At 35.8% G+C, this 13772-nt stretch overlaps 6 protein-coding genes across 6 annotated transcripts in view; all 6 read left to right on the plus strand.

The window, feature by feature from the left end:
• The window catches only part of LOC125191826 (class I heat shock protein-like), a 787-nt gene extending 283 nt beyond the window's left edge, over window positions 1-504 (plus strand). Inside the window, exon 2 of the mRNA XM_048089250.1 lies at window positions 2-504. Within this exon, the coding sequence (XP_047945207.1) occupies window positions 2-361 (360 nt within the window). The 3' untranslated portion in view covers window positions 362-504. The remainder of the gene's footprint in view (window position 1) is intronic.
• Window positions 505-1500: 996 nt separating this feature from the next.
• LOC125202278 (17.6 kDa class I heat shock protein-like) lies at window positions 1501-2487 on the plus strand. The gene has a single exon (XM_048100649.1). It carries the CDS (start codon window positions 1829-1831, stop codon window positions 2120-2122), a length of 294 nt encoding a protein of 97 aa, XP_047956606.1. The 5' UTR covers window positions 1501-1828; the 3' UTR covers window positions 2123-2487.
• An 818-nt stretch (window positions 2488-3305) lies between these two features.
• On the plus strand, window positions 3306-4456 carry LOC125202273. Its single transcript, XM_048100645.1, has 2 exons — window positions 3306-3376; window positions 3726-4456. The coding sequence occupies exon 2, from the start codon at window positions 3792-3794 to the stop codon at window positions 4290-4292; it is 501 nt and encodes a 166-aa protein (XP_047956602.1). The 5' UTR covers window positions 3306-3376; window positions 3726-3791; the 3' UTR covers window positions 4293-4456.
• A 439-nt stretch (window positions 4457-4895) lies between these two features.
• Window positions 4896-11270, plus strand: LOC125202275 (18.2 kDa class I heat shock protein-like). The gene is made up of 2 exons (XM_048100647.1): window positions 4896-5019; window positions 10663-11270. The coding sequence occupies exon 2, from the start codon at window positions 10663-10665 to the stop codon at window positions 11131-11133; it is 471 nt and encodes a 156-aa protein (XP_047956604.1). The 5' UTR covers window positions 4896-5019; the 3' UTR covers window positions 11134-11270.
• LOC125202274 (18.2 kDa class I heat shock protein-like) lies at window positions 5013-5608 on the plus strand. Its single transcript, XM_048100646.1, has one exon. The coding sequence runs from the start codon at window positions 5020-5022 to the stop codon at window positions 5488-5490; it is 471 nt and encodes a 156-aa protein (XP_047956603.1). The 5' UTR covers window positions 5013-5019; the 3' UTR covers window positions 5491-5608.
• LOC125202272 lies at window positions 7090-8481 on the plus strand. The gene has a single exon (XM_048100644.1). It carries the CDS (start codon window positions 7185-7187, stop codon window positions 8226-8228), a length of 1044 nt encoding a protein of 347 aa, XP_047956601.1. The 5' UTR covers window positions 7090-7184; the 3' UTR covers window positions 8229-8481.
• Window positions 11271-13772: the final 2502 nt, after the last annotated feature.

Below are 13772 nucleotides of genomic sequence, written 5' to 3' on the forward strand. Positions count from 1 at the left end.
TTCCTCCGAGCGTGAAACCACGGCAGTGGCCAACGCCCGGATCGACTGGAAAGAGACGCCGGAGGCCCATCTCTTCAAGGTTGATGTTCCCGGATTGAAGAAGGAAGAAGTGAAGGTTGAGGTTGAAGATGGTGGCATTCTCCAAATCAGTGGAGAGAGGAGCAAAGAGCAGGAGGAGAAGAATGACAAGTGGCACCGTATTGAGAGGAGCAGCGGCAAGTTCTGCCGGCGCTTGAGGCTGCCGGAGAATGCAAAACTGGAGCAGGTGAAGGCGGCGATGGAGAATGGGGTGCTCACGGTGACGGTGCCAAAGGAGGAAGTCAAGAAGCCTCAAGTGAAGGCTATTGATATCTCTGGTTAATCACATATCTACTGTTGGTTTTCTTGCTTCTCTGTATCCATAATCCATCCACGATGTAATAAAGTTGTGTAATGTTATTTCTTATGATCAAAGAGTGATATTGATGAATTTTTAATACATCGACCACATTTTTATTTGTGTAAGCTTTTGCCCTTTTCCTAACATTTATAAAAAATATGGTGATTTTCAGATACCGAGTATCTTTTTGGCTACATTTGTAATAGAACGGTCCACACTACTGGAGTACTTGATAATATCAATGGGTGCATGTATGCTCTCAGTCATGGATTCTGGTGGGAAAAACTAATCTAATTTCGAAAATTTTAAAATATGTTTAATTTTTTCTACACTAAAAAGTGATAAAGATTATTGAATATTATAAAAATACTCCTTTCGTCCCCCATTAAAAGTCACACTTTTCCATTTCGGTCTGTTCCATTTCGGTCTGTCTCCAATTAAGAGTCACACTTCATTTTTACTATAAATAGTAATTAGGTCTCACATTCAACTAATTCACTCACATCTTATTATAAAACCAATATAAAAAAATGGGTCCCACATTCCACTAACCTTTTCAACTAATTTTTCTTTACATTTCTTAAAATCCGTGTCCAGTCAAAGAGTGACTCCTAATAGGGGACGGAGGGAGTACTTGACAATATGGTTCACTCTAATATAATGTAGCACACGTACATGCATGGATGATGGATAATGCATTCATTCTATTTAAGTTAGGTTGATAAATAATAATGAGTATATTTTTCTCTATTTTTTGTCGTTTTCTCTTTTTATTTGGTTCGATTCCTTCATTTATGCTGTGTAGAAATTTCCCAGATAGTACGATTTTCCTTGCCATGCTATGGGTGGGTGTTTGGTAATGCTACTACGATAGTAGTAACAAATTTATAATTTATCGATTGACCAAGACTTTGCTTTTGTTAGAAGTCTCACTAGCTTAGTAGCACCTTTTTCATTTTCTATAGTTTTAGTGCACACTCCAATTATTTGCTTCAAATTCAACATATTCAATCAACAAGTGGGTGTATTGTTTCGACACAAATATTGATCGTGAAATTTAATACCCCATGGCCTAATTTAAGTACCTCATGATCTGGATAGTATCTGCTCGATATGAGCAAATCATTTCATTTTCCAGCTCTCTCTAGCTCACTAACTTAGGTCTCATCAAATGCTGTTAGATTGATGCTCATGTAGCATAAATCTCAGCCAATTTTTTTAAAAGAATGTTGTCTCGAAATCTCGAAAAATCTCTTCAAAATTGGAAACTTCTTCTTCAGCCTCAGGTATTTTTGAGCGAAGCAGCAGTGGCTGCTTCTTCCCTGATTGTAGAGTCAAAACCGTTGAGAAAGAAGTTTTTTTACATGAAGGGAGCGCAGCCTTTCCCCGGTGCTGGGAATAGGCCTGGGATCGGTGGCTGGGAATGAACTCGCCTCCTACGGTGCTGAGATGGGAAGCGCTAATGTCGACTGGAAGGAGACAGCGAAGGGGTATGTGTTGAAGGTGGATGTTCCTGGTTTCAACAAAGAGGAAGTTAAGGTTGCGGTTGAAGGTGGTGGGATTCTACAGATCAGTGGAGAGAGAGGCGACTGCGAAGGGGGTGAAGAAGGAACTGACAAGTGGCACTGCATGGAGAGGAGCAAAGGGAGATTTGTCTGGCGCTTGAGGATGCCAGAGAATGCCAACTTGGATGAGGTGGAAGCGGCGGTGGAGAATGGAGTGCTGACGTTGACGGTGCCCTAAGGAGGAACGCTACAAAAAAATGTCGGTTCACCGACGGAAAAAATTTCGAAATTTCGCTACTAATTACCAACGGAATATTCCGTCGGTAATGTTTTTCCTTTTTTAATTAATGTATTTTCCGTCGGTAATATGTAGCGAAAATTTTCCGTCGGCAATTACATCGCTAAACTGACATTTTTTTTATAGTGGAAGTTGTCAAGAAGGTTGAAGTGAAGGTCATTGATATCTCTGGTTATATAAGCAAGAGAATTGTGGATTTGTGATTGTTATGTTGTGTAAAATAGAGATGTTGTTGCGTGTTTGTTTTTGAAACTTTGTTCAATTGAGAAAGAGAGGTTGTATCTTTCTTTTGCTTGGGGATGAAACATGGTGAATTTGGTGTGGTGCCATCATATATGCTCTCTATGTCCCTCATTATGTATCCTCAAACACGCTTGAACGTGTAATTATCGCGTGTTCAAAATGCTTCATCGGCTTGTGAGCACAACAGTTAATATGTGCTTAATTAATACTCCCTTAAGCACCGAGATGACGATCATGCTCTAAGTGTTTAGTATGTTTTTCTTTTGTACTTTTTATTATGAATTATATATTACGAACGTTAGTCTTGGTTTTTTGTATGCACGAGATAATAAAGTTGTATAAATGTATTTTTCATGATTAAAAAGAGCGATTTTAGAACTCATAATTAATGTAAAATTTTAGTATGTTGCACTCCTTGTTGATGCTTCCTATCCCTTCAAGAGATAGGTAGTATCATCATGGTGTAAGCGAGAACCATTATTGATTATTAAAAAAAACTTTGTTGTTCAAGTATTTTATTATTCTCTTTTTTCTTCCTTTACATTTTTGTTTTATTTGACTCATTCATGTAATGTTATGTAGAAATTTCACAAATAAGATTTTCCTTGTCAATTTGTCATGCTATGCGTGGATGTTGGTGATGATATATGATTACAAATTTTAAATTTATAGTTTACCGGATGACCAATACTTTGCTTTTGTAAAAGTCCTTATATTATATGGAAAAAAAGTTAATGCGGTCTCCAATAATTTGAGCCAAATTTACCATATTAAATCAACAAGTGGATGTACAATTTCGACACAATTATTGATGCTAAAATTTATTTTATCTCACCTAATTTAAGCACCTTCTATTTAGTAATCTGCCCGATATCATGCAAATCATTTCATTTTTCCAAATCTCTCTGGCTCACATAGTTATGTCTGAAATGGTGTAAGATTGATGCTGAGGTAAGTCTGCTAGACCCATTTTTCTCTTTACTCGTAAATCTTGCCCAGTTTTTGTAGCCATATACTCTTATCTAAGGACTAAGGCAATATGAAGAATTCTATTTCTAACAAAAAAGTCCCCGAAAATTTTGAAAAATGTCTTAAAGATTGGAAACTTCCTCCTTCTTCAGCCTCAGATATTTTTGGGACAACAAGGGGTTCTAGTTGGTCTCCTTTTGGTATAGTTAACACTGTGGAGAAAGAAATTCCTTTAAATAGAGGATTCACAACGGTTCCTCTCTACTTGTCTAAACTTCGTAAAATTGCACATAAATTCGGTTACAGCTTCATTCGCTTTGGAATGATTCAGGTGGGTTTGAAACCTATAAAACTAGGCTCAAACACCTCTGCAATAATAGTTCTCCGCGATAAAGGAATGACGAAATATGAAGATTCTGTACTGAGCAAGGCTGAGTCAAGTTTATGTGATGGCCCTATATACTTCACCTACTTCCCTACCTATTGTGTTCCTTTAAATGTCTCGTGTGATACTTTCGTTATTGACGTTAAAATCAATGGATCTGGTGGGAGTGAGACTGAGAACGTAGTTCTTATGTATAAGTTCCACTATCAAGTGGTGAATATGCCATTTCTACGGAAATATTCGGGTGATTTTCCGGTTGATAAGGGAGGGGAGACTACTTTATACCTTACTAAGATTGCTGAGGGCAATCTTGTGGTGTCGAAAACGATCTCTTGGTTTAAGGCTGGAACAGGCCAAGGATCGGTGGGTGGAAACGAGCTCTCCTCCTCCCGTGGTGGCGGTGGGAAGTTCCTTCGTCGGGTGAGGTTGGAGAAAGGGGTGCTGACGGTAACGGTGCCAAAAGAGGAAGTGAGTAGGAAAATGCGGGTGAAGGTTGAAGATATCTCCGGTTAATTAAGCAAATTGTGGTGATTAAGAATTGTGGAGTCCATGTCTTAGGACAATGCTTATTACTTGTATGCTTGTAGTTCATTTGTTAGACTTACTGTACATAGTCTCTCTATTGCATGTTAATTTCAAGGACCCGAATATTATATATCTAGAGAGAGCTTATTATAGCCTTCATGAGTTTACGAGATGTTTTAAGAATTTATAAGATGCAATATCTTGATAGATTATAAATTATAAAGTATTTAAATAATTAAACTTATAAGCTGATTGATATTATTATAAAAAGTGTATCTTGAAAATAAAAATTCATAATCAGGTTATATTTTACAAAATTGTTGCTTATAAAACAATCATTACTCAGAGTTGTTTTTTTTTTTTTTTTTTTTTTTTTTTTTTTTTTTTTTTTTTCTTTTTCTTCAAGAACTTCAAATTAAAAAAGAGTAAATTAACTATTCTGAAAAAAGGTACAATATGGGCTTGCTGGTCATGGGCCGTGAATTTATTCATTAGCTTTCTAAGACATGTGTAGAACGTAGGAGTAGAATCTAGAATCTACCGTTTCCATTTCTATCCCGAAACAGAGGAATCCAGAATCCACTCGAAACCGACCGATTTCTCTTCCCATTACTATAAATTCTCCACCTCCTTCATCCCGATTCATCATCAGAAATCACATAAACTCGCATCATTCAATCAATCGCACACATAAATTCTGTGATTAGAAGTAAAAATGTCTCTGATTCCGAGCTTCTTCGGGCGCCGCAGCAGCAACGTATTCGACCCGTTCTCTCTTGATGTGTGGGATCCCTTTCAGGACTTTCCTTCCTCCAACAACTTCTCTTCCTCTGCCCGTGAAACCACCGCGGTGGCCAACGCCCGCATCGACTGGAAGGAGACGCCGGAGGCTCATCTCTTCAAGGTTGATGTTCCTGGATTGAAGAAGGAAGAAGTGAAGGTTGAGGTTGAAGATGGTGGCATTCTGCAGATTAGTGGGGAGAGAAGCAAGGAGCAGGAAGAGAAGAATGACAAGTGGCACCGGATTGAGAGGAGCAGCGGCAAGTTCTGCCGCCGCTTCAGGCTGCCGGAGAATGCGAAGTTGGAACAGGTGAAGGCGGCCATGGAGAATGGGGTGCTCACGGTGACGGTGCCAAAGGAGGAAGTCAAGAAGCCTCAAGTGAAGGCTATTGACATTTCTGGTTAATCACATATTACTGGTTTTCTTGCTTCTCTGTATCCATAATCCATCCACGATATAATAAAGTTGTGTAATGTAATATTGATGAAATTTTAATACATCGACCACCTTTTTATTTGTGTAATCTTTTGCCCTTTTCCTGACATTTATATGAATTACAGCCATTTCTTGTTTTATCAAAAAAATGGTGATTTTCAGTACCTATGGGCTATACGAGATCAATACCGAGTATCATTTGGCTTCATTTATAATAGAACGGTCCACACTACTACCTGATAATATCATTGGGTATATACTCAGCCATGGATTCTGGTGGGAAAAAATAATCTAATTTCGAAAAGTTTAAAATATGTTTTAACTTTTTCTACACTAAAAAGTGAAAGATGATTGAATATTAAAAAAATACATGACAATATGACTGACTCTAATATACTGGTTACTCTCTCCGTCCCCTATTAAGGGTCACTCTTTGACCGAGTACGGATTTTAAGAAATGTAACTCCGTCCCCTATTAGAAGTCACTCTTTGATCGGGCACGGGTTTTAAGAAATGTAAAGAAAAGTTGGTTGAAAAAGTTAGTGGAATGTAGGATCCATTTTTTTTATTGGTTTTATAATAAAATGTGAGTGAATTAAGTTAGTGGAATGTGGGACCTACTTACTATTTATGGTAAAAATGAAGTGTGACTCTTAATTGAGGACGGACCGAAATGGAAAAAGGTGACTCTTAATTGGGGACGGACCGAAATGGTAAAGTGTGACTCTTAGTAGTTTGGTTTGGTGTCACGTACTCTCCATGTCCCTCATTAATTATGTGTCCACAAACACGCTTGCACGTGCAACTATCGCATGCTCAAAACGCTTCATCGGCTTGTGAGCACAACAGTTAATATGTGCTTAATACTTCCTTGAGCACCGAGATGATGATCATACTCTAAGTATTTAGTATCTTTTTCTTTTGTACTTTTTTTATTATGAATTATTAAGAGTTGTTAGTCTTAGTTTTTTGTATGCACGAGATAATAAAGTTGTGTAAATGTAATTTTTATGATAAAAAAGAGTGATGTTAGAACTCATAATTATAATGTAAAATTTTAGTATGTTGAACTCCTTGTTGATGCTTCCTATCCCTTCAAGAGATAGGTAGTATCATCATGGTCTAAACGAGAACCATTATTGATTATTAAAAAAAAACTTTGTTGTTTTGATATTTTATTTTCTCTTTTTTCATCCTTTACATTTTTGTTTTATTTGACTCATTCATGTAATGTTATGTAAAAATTTTACAAATAAGATTTTCCTTGCCATGCTATGCGTGGATGTTTGATGATGCTATATGATTACAAATTTTAAATTTGTAGTTTATCGGATGACCAATACTTTAATTTGCTTTAGTAAAAGTCCTTGTAATTTATGCAAAAAAAGTTAATGCGGTCTCCAATAATTTGAGCCAAATTTACCATATTAAATCAACAAGTGGATGTACAATTTCGACGCAATTATTGATGCTCAATTTATTCAATTGTAATTTGACCTCACCTAATTTAAGCACTTCTAATTAGTATCTGCCCGATATCATGCAAATCATTTCATTTTCCAAATCTCTCTGGCTCACATAGTTATGTCTCAAATGGTGTAAGATTAATGCTTGAGGTAAGTCATTTTTCTCCTTACTGATCATAAATCTAGGACTAAGGCAATATGAAGAATTCTATTTCTAACAAAAAAGTCCCGGAAAATTTCGAAAAATGTCTTAAAGATTGGAAACTTCCTCCTTCTTCAGCCTCAGATATTTTTTGGACAACAAGGGGTTCTAGTTGGTCTCCTTTTAGTAGAGTTAACACTGTGGAGAAAGAAATTCCTTTAAATAGAGGATCCACAACGTTTCCTCTCTACTTGTCTAAACTTCGTAAAATTGCACATAAATTCGGTTACAGCTTCACTCGCTTTGGAATGATTCAGGTGGGTTTGAAACCTATAAAACTAGGCTCAAACACCTCTGCAATAATAGTTCTCCGCGATAAAGGAATGACGAAATATGAAGATTCTGTACTGAGCAAGGCTGAGTCAAGTTTATGTGATGGCCCTATATACTTCACCTACTTCCCTACCTATTGTGTTCCTTTAAATGTCTCGTGTGATACTTTCGTTATTGACGTTAAAATCAATGGATCTGGTGGGAGTGAGAACGTAGTTCTTATGTATAAGTTCCACTATGAAGTGGTGAATATGCCATTTCTACGGAAATATTCAGGTGATTTTCCGGTTGATAAGGAAGGGGAGACTACTATATACCTTGCTAAGATTGCTGAGGGCAATCTTGTGGTGTCGAAAACGATCTCTTGGTTTAAGGCTGGAACAGGCCAAGGATCGGTGGTTGGAAACGAGCTCTCCTCCTCCAGTGGTAGCGCCAGTGTTGACTGGAGAGAGACGGTGAAGGCACATGTGTTGAAGGTGGATGTCCCCGGTTTCAAGAAAGAGGAAGTTAAGGTTGTGGTTAAGGGTGGTAGGGTTTTACAGATCAGTGGAGAGAGGAGCAACGAGGAGGAGGAAGGAGAAGAAACTGACAAGTGGCACTGCGAGGAAAGGAGCAATTTCGACAAGTTTTTGCGGCGCTTGAAGCTGCCGAAGGATGCCAATGTGGATGTGGTGAAGGCGGAGGTGGAGAATGGAGTGCTGACGGTGACGGTGCCCAAGAAGGAAGTTGGCAAGGAGGAAGTCAAGGTCATTGATATCTCTGGTTAAGCAAGATCATGTTGGAAAATTGAGTGTTCCAAGTGTCATGTTTTGTAAAAATAGAGTTGTTATGGAGTATTTGATTTGAAGTAGCTGTAATTGTACATGTGTTGAACTAGTGTGTAGTTTTATGTTTTTCTAGGAAGTATTGCCTTTAATATTGTGTTTGAATTAGTGCTATGGGTTAATAGGATGCTGCTCCATTATGTTAAATCTAATTGAATCATCAGTTTGATTCTTGAATTATTATGGTTTGTGTGCATTTTTGACACTCAATGTTTGCCATTAAAATTTACTGGTTCAATAGCGGTAAAAAATGAGAAGGATAAAAGTTTAGGAGCATGATATGATTTTCCAAGAGGTACAGCAGATTGTTGTTTTCTAAGAGTGTCCACACTCCACAGTAGTGCAAAACCACGCTTTAACCTAAAAAGAGAACTTGTTCATTTGGTCATCATAGCTATGTCTCACCACATAAAACTTGTACAACAACACCTCACATTTTTTTTAATTATTGGTACATATAATTGAACTAGAACAAAATTAACTGAACAAATCGGATTAATTTATAGAAATAAATTAAGAAAAAAAAAATCGGATTAAACCGCCGCTGCAGTCTCGCAGCGCACAATAGACCGCCACAGCTCCGCCGTCCTTCCACCTGCCTCCGCCATGTCCTCAGTTGTCGAAGCTTCGCTGCGGCACCCATCGGGTGCTCAATTAGACCGCTGCGATGGTCCTATTATGGTTACCCTAATAGATGGAGAATCTACTTTTAAAAGGTAAAGTAAATTAAATTATTCCAACTTTTGAAAGGAAGTCTAGTTTTGCTGGCATAGCGTTATTATGGTTACCCTAATAGATGGAGAATCTACTTTTAAAAGGTAAAGTAAATTAAATTATTCCAACTTTTGAAAGGAAGTCTAGTTTTGCTGGCATAGCGTGATTGATGAGATATGAATTGACTGGAGATATAATCAGATGGGCCAAATAAAATACTCCTCCGTCCATAATTAAATGTATCATATTTGATCGGCATAGATTTTAAGAAATTATTTGAATTTATAAAATAAAGTGAATAGAAAAGTTAATGAAGATGATGCCTACTTTTATATATTGGTTTTATAATAAAATGGGAGTGAAATGAATTGGTGGAATGTATAATCCACTTACCAAATACAGGAAAAATGAAATGAGACTTTTATTAGCGGACGAATGAAAAAGAAAAAATGAGACATTTAATGGCGAATGGAGGGAGTAATTATAGTATAGAAGGTTCGGTTGTGGACTTGTGGTGCCGCGACTTCGGAGGTGAGGTGCACAGGCGGCCGATGGTTGATGGTGGGCATCGACGGGAGAGTAGCCCTGGGTATGGAAGGGCGACGGGTACCCGGGCATGTAGTATGTGCTGGCGACATGACACACCCTATTTTTTAAATTTCAATAATTGTTTATAAATAACTTTTGTTCATCTTTTTTTTTTTGTGTATTTTCGTATTTCAAATTTTAAGGATTTGTGAATTTGAATTTTTTAGGCTTTGTTATTTTTAATTTATAGGATTATAGTAATTTTTAGTCTCCGTAGTGAATGAAAATAGAATTTTTGTGTCACAATCTTTCATAGTTTTCAGTTTATAACTAAAATACTTTGGTACGTTCCATTGAAAATGATTCACTTTCTTTTATAAATTGTCATAACCAAGATGGCTCATTAATAAAATTGGAAATACTTTTTATCTTTAATTTATTCTCTCTCTGTTACTTTACTTTTTCTATTTAACACACGAAATAAATTTGAATAAAATCTTGTGCCGTTTAAGGAAGGGTCGTTTTCCTTAGGACGGAGGAAGTAGTTAATAGTAATGCTGAATAATGTAAATTAATATTTGTAGTCTGACAATGAGATTGAGGAGATGCATAGGGTTATGAGAATTGTTGCTGGGCGGATATCAATTAAATTATACGCCCAAATCATTAAAGTACATATTGTTACAATGTAGTGAGTCTAGTGACGAAAAAAATTCAGCCCTCGGATCGAAATTCTGTAGATTCAGTTATTCGATTTCTATAAAATCCTAAATATCGCCGATATTTACTAATCTCGGTTTAACCAATTACGAATCTCACGAATCCTAAATGTTTCTAATAAAACAATCATTACTGAATGTTATACTACAATTTGGGCTGGCTGGTCATGGGCCGTGAATTAATTCATTAGCCTTGTGAGACGTGTGTAGAATGTAGGAGTAGAATCTAGAATCTAGAATCTAGAATGTACCATTTCTATCCCAAAATAGAGCATTCCAGAATCCGCACGAGACGGACCGATTCCTCCTCTGATTACTATAAATTCTCCTCCTTCTTTATCCCGATTCATCATCAGAAATCTCAAGTCTCATATCTAAATCAATCGCACACATAAATTCTGTGATTAGAAGCAAAAATGTCTCTGATTCCGAGCTTCTTCGGGCGCCGCAGCAGCAACGTCTTCGACCCATTCTCTCTGGATGTATGGGATCCCTTTCAGGACTTTCCTCTCTCCAACAACTTCCCTTCCTCCGCCCGTGAAACCAGCGCGGTGGCCAACGCCCGCATCGATTGGAAGGAGACGCCGGAGGCCCATCTCTTCAAGGTTGATGTTCCTGGACTGAAGAAGGAAGAAGTGAAGGTTGAGGTTGAAGATGGTGGAATTCTGCAAATCAGTGGAGAGAGGAGCAAGGAGCAGGAAGAGAAGAATGACAAGTGGCATCGCATGGAGAGGAGCAGTGGCAAGTTCCTCCGCCGCTTTAGGCTGCCGGAAAATGCCAAGCTGGAGCAGGTGAAGGCGGCCATGGAGAATGGGGTGCTGACGGTGACGGTGCCAAAGGAGGAAGCCAAGAAGCCAGAAGTGAAGGCTATTGATATCTCTGGTTAATTACATGATTATGTTTCAGCTATTGATAAATTTGTGAAATGTTATTTATTAGTTATACTATGATATTAAAAGAGTGATATTGAACTCATAAATGATGAGAAATTTTAATACCGAGTGCGAGTGTATTGATTCTTGAACGCCTTGTTATTTTTGTATATTTTGGTATTTTATAAAATAAGTACGATCTTCATTTTTTAATAGATCGGTCGAAATATTTTATTAGCCATGGATCTTAATATGAAAAAAATGATACTTATATTTTGAAATTTCATGTTCGAATTAATTTTAACTACACTAAAAAATTGACATATATAGATTATTGAATATAATTATTTTTGTCTTATAAAAATAAATATTTATTTGGTAAAGTAAAAGTTGGCAAACTATAATGTTATGTTATTTGTTTAGTTATAGTTATAGAGTGGTTTTTGAATTTGACTGAATTTTATAAAATAAAAAATGCTAATAGTGATGAATTGAACAAAGGTGATGCTCACGTAATTATTCATTTTTCAGAATGATGGTCATAATCTATACAGGGGCGGTTTTGGGCGTATTTAGGCAAATATCATTTTAAAATACTCTCTCCGTTCCTTTATAGTTGAGTCATTTTTTTATTTCGGGAAGTTTTCTCATAGTTGAGTCGTTTCCATTTATAGTAACTTTTTCCTCTTTCTTTACTCTCTCTTACTTTATTCTCTCTACTTTATTCACTTTTTACTTTATTCTCTCTACCTTTTTCTCTTTCTTACTTTTTTATCTATTTATTTAACACACTCAACATTCATTTCTTAAACTTCGTGCCGAAAAGTTCCGCCTCAACTATGAGGGAACCGAGGGAGTAGATATTAATGAGTAATTATATAAATTTAATGGGGAGTTATTTAAAGTTACTAGAAAGTTAATAGGTGGTTATTGTCTATAGTAATTTATTTATATTTATCAATTAAGAAAACTTAGAAAACAAGTGTTTGATAGAAGGAACGGAGCATTTTGCAGTTATGGCCTCTAATATCTTCCTCCTTGTGCTCCACACTTTTTTTGTGCTGATTAATGTTGTGTGATAGTTACTACTCCCTCCGTCCCACTTTAGCAGTCTCATTGACTTTTCTGCACTCATTTTATAAAAATGATAATAAATAGTTAAAGTGGAGAAATAATAAAGTAACAAAGGGAATAATATATAGAAGAGTCTTATCTACATTATTCTCTTTTTTACATTATTATTCTCCACTTTAACTATTTATTATCATTTTTACAAAATGAGTGCAGAAAAATCAATGGGACTGCTAAAGTGGGACGGAGGGAGTAGTATTTTTGATTTAAGAATGGAAGGGTTATAACGTGTGATTAATACTTGTAATAATTCAGTCCATTTCTATTTTGATTCTTCAGATTTTGCACTATGTATGGCATTCAATGTGAGGTGAGTGATTAAATGCATGGGAAGGCAAAGTCTAAAGAAACAGCCGATTAATATTTACAATTCAATTAACAAAAATCAGTTTTATATCCACTTTAATATCTAATTTAAAATAGCAATTTTGTAAATATTCCCCCCTGCTTGAGTCTTGCATATGCATAGTTCTCTCTCCGTCCCAAGATAAGTAACTCATATTCCTTTTTGGGACGTTTCAAGATGACTAATTTCCTTTGTTGGTACTCCCTTTCTTACTTTTTCTCTCTACTTTATTAACTTTCTTACTTTATTCACTTTCCACTTTACTAACAAATCCTCATTTCATTAAATTCCGTGCCGAAAAGTTTGTGGTCACTTATCTTGGGACGGAGTGATATTATTATTACATTTACATCTTGCCTTTGAATTTTTGGTACGGGTGCATCTTCCGTATTTGTTGTTTATGTTGTTTTCCTTGTAGGTTAGTATGGTATAATGTATAATTTTTTCATGTAGTGCTTTGTATGAATATTAGGTTGGTAGCAGCTCTTATTCATTTGTCTTTCCTGGACGTAGTATGGGTGGTAGCAGCTACACAGGAAGTAGGCGTTCCAGAGTATACTATTAGAGTATGCAACCAGTTTTTTTTTTTTTTTTTTTTTTTTTTTTTTTTTTTTTTTTTTTTTTTTTGGCTAAATGCATGCATATTGATATCAGTTGTATATCCCATGCTATTTTGCTGTATTTTTGTTGATGTTTTTTTATCGAGTTGTCTATCTTCTAATATATATTTATACATTATTTTTATTGACATGTGTTTGTGATTGATCTTTTGTAGTATAGATAAAAAAAGTGATTTAAATGATATGTGATTTGTGTGCAATTTCTAGTTTATAAACTTATTTGGTTATATGAGTTTTTATTGGTACAATAAATTGCTATTGTATAAATTTGTGATTTTAGAACTTGAAATAATAATATTGTTTCTCATTCGGTATATGTGTAATTTTTTTTCTTTGTTTGATTTTATATTTTTAACAATTGTTTTTTTAATTTTATATATTTATGATTTCAGATTTCATACAATGATATTTTCATAAATTTATAAAATCATTTTACAGTATAAAATAAGTTTAAATAAAAAAAATGGGTCGTGCATCGCACGTGGGTGATACTAGTGCTATAATAAAATTGAAGATACATATCTAATATTGTTTCACAAGAATCACATTTGCCATTT

The sequence above is a fragment of the Salvia hispanica genome, chromosome 1 (genome assembly GCF_023119035.1).
Source record: "Salvia hispanica cultivar TCC Black 2014 chromosome 1, UniMelb_Shisp_WGS_1.0, whole genome shotgun sequence".
Classification (NCBI taxonomy): domain Eukaryota; kingdom Viridiplantae; phylum Streptophyta; class Magnoliopsida; order Lamiales; family Lamiaceae; genus Salvia; species Salvia hispanica.

Excerpts from the sequence above, each read along its gene's own strand:
- LOC125202278 (XM_048100649.1), top strand. The coding sequence starts at position 1,829 with ATGGGAAGCGCTAATGTCGACTGGAAGGAGACAGCGAAGGGGTATGTG.
- LOC125202274 (XM_048100646.1), top strand. The coding sequence starts at position 5,020 with ATGTCTCTGATTCCGAGCTTCTTCGGGCGCCGCAGCAGCAACGTATTC.
- LOC125202273 (XM_048100645.1), top strand. The coding sequence starts at position 3,792 with ATGACGAAATATGAAGATTCTGTACTGAGCAAGGCTGAGTCAAGTTTA.
- LOC125202275 (XM_048100647.1), top strand. The coding sequence starts at position 10,663 with ATGTCTCTGATTCCGAGCTTCTTCGGGCGCCGCAGCAGCAACGTCTTC.
- LOC125202272 (XM_048100644.1), top strand. The coding sequence starts at position 7,185 with ATGAAGAATTCTATTTCTAACAAAAAAGTCCCGGAAAATTTCGAAAAA.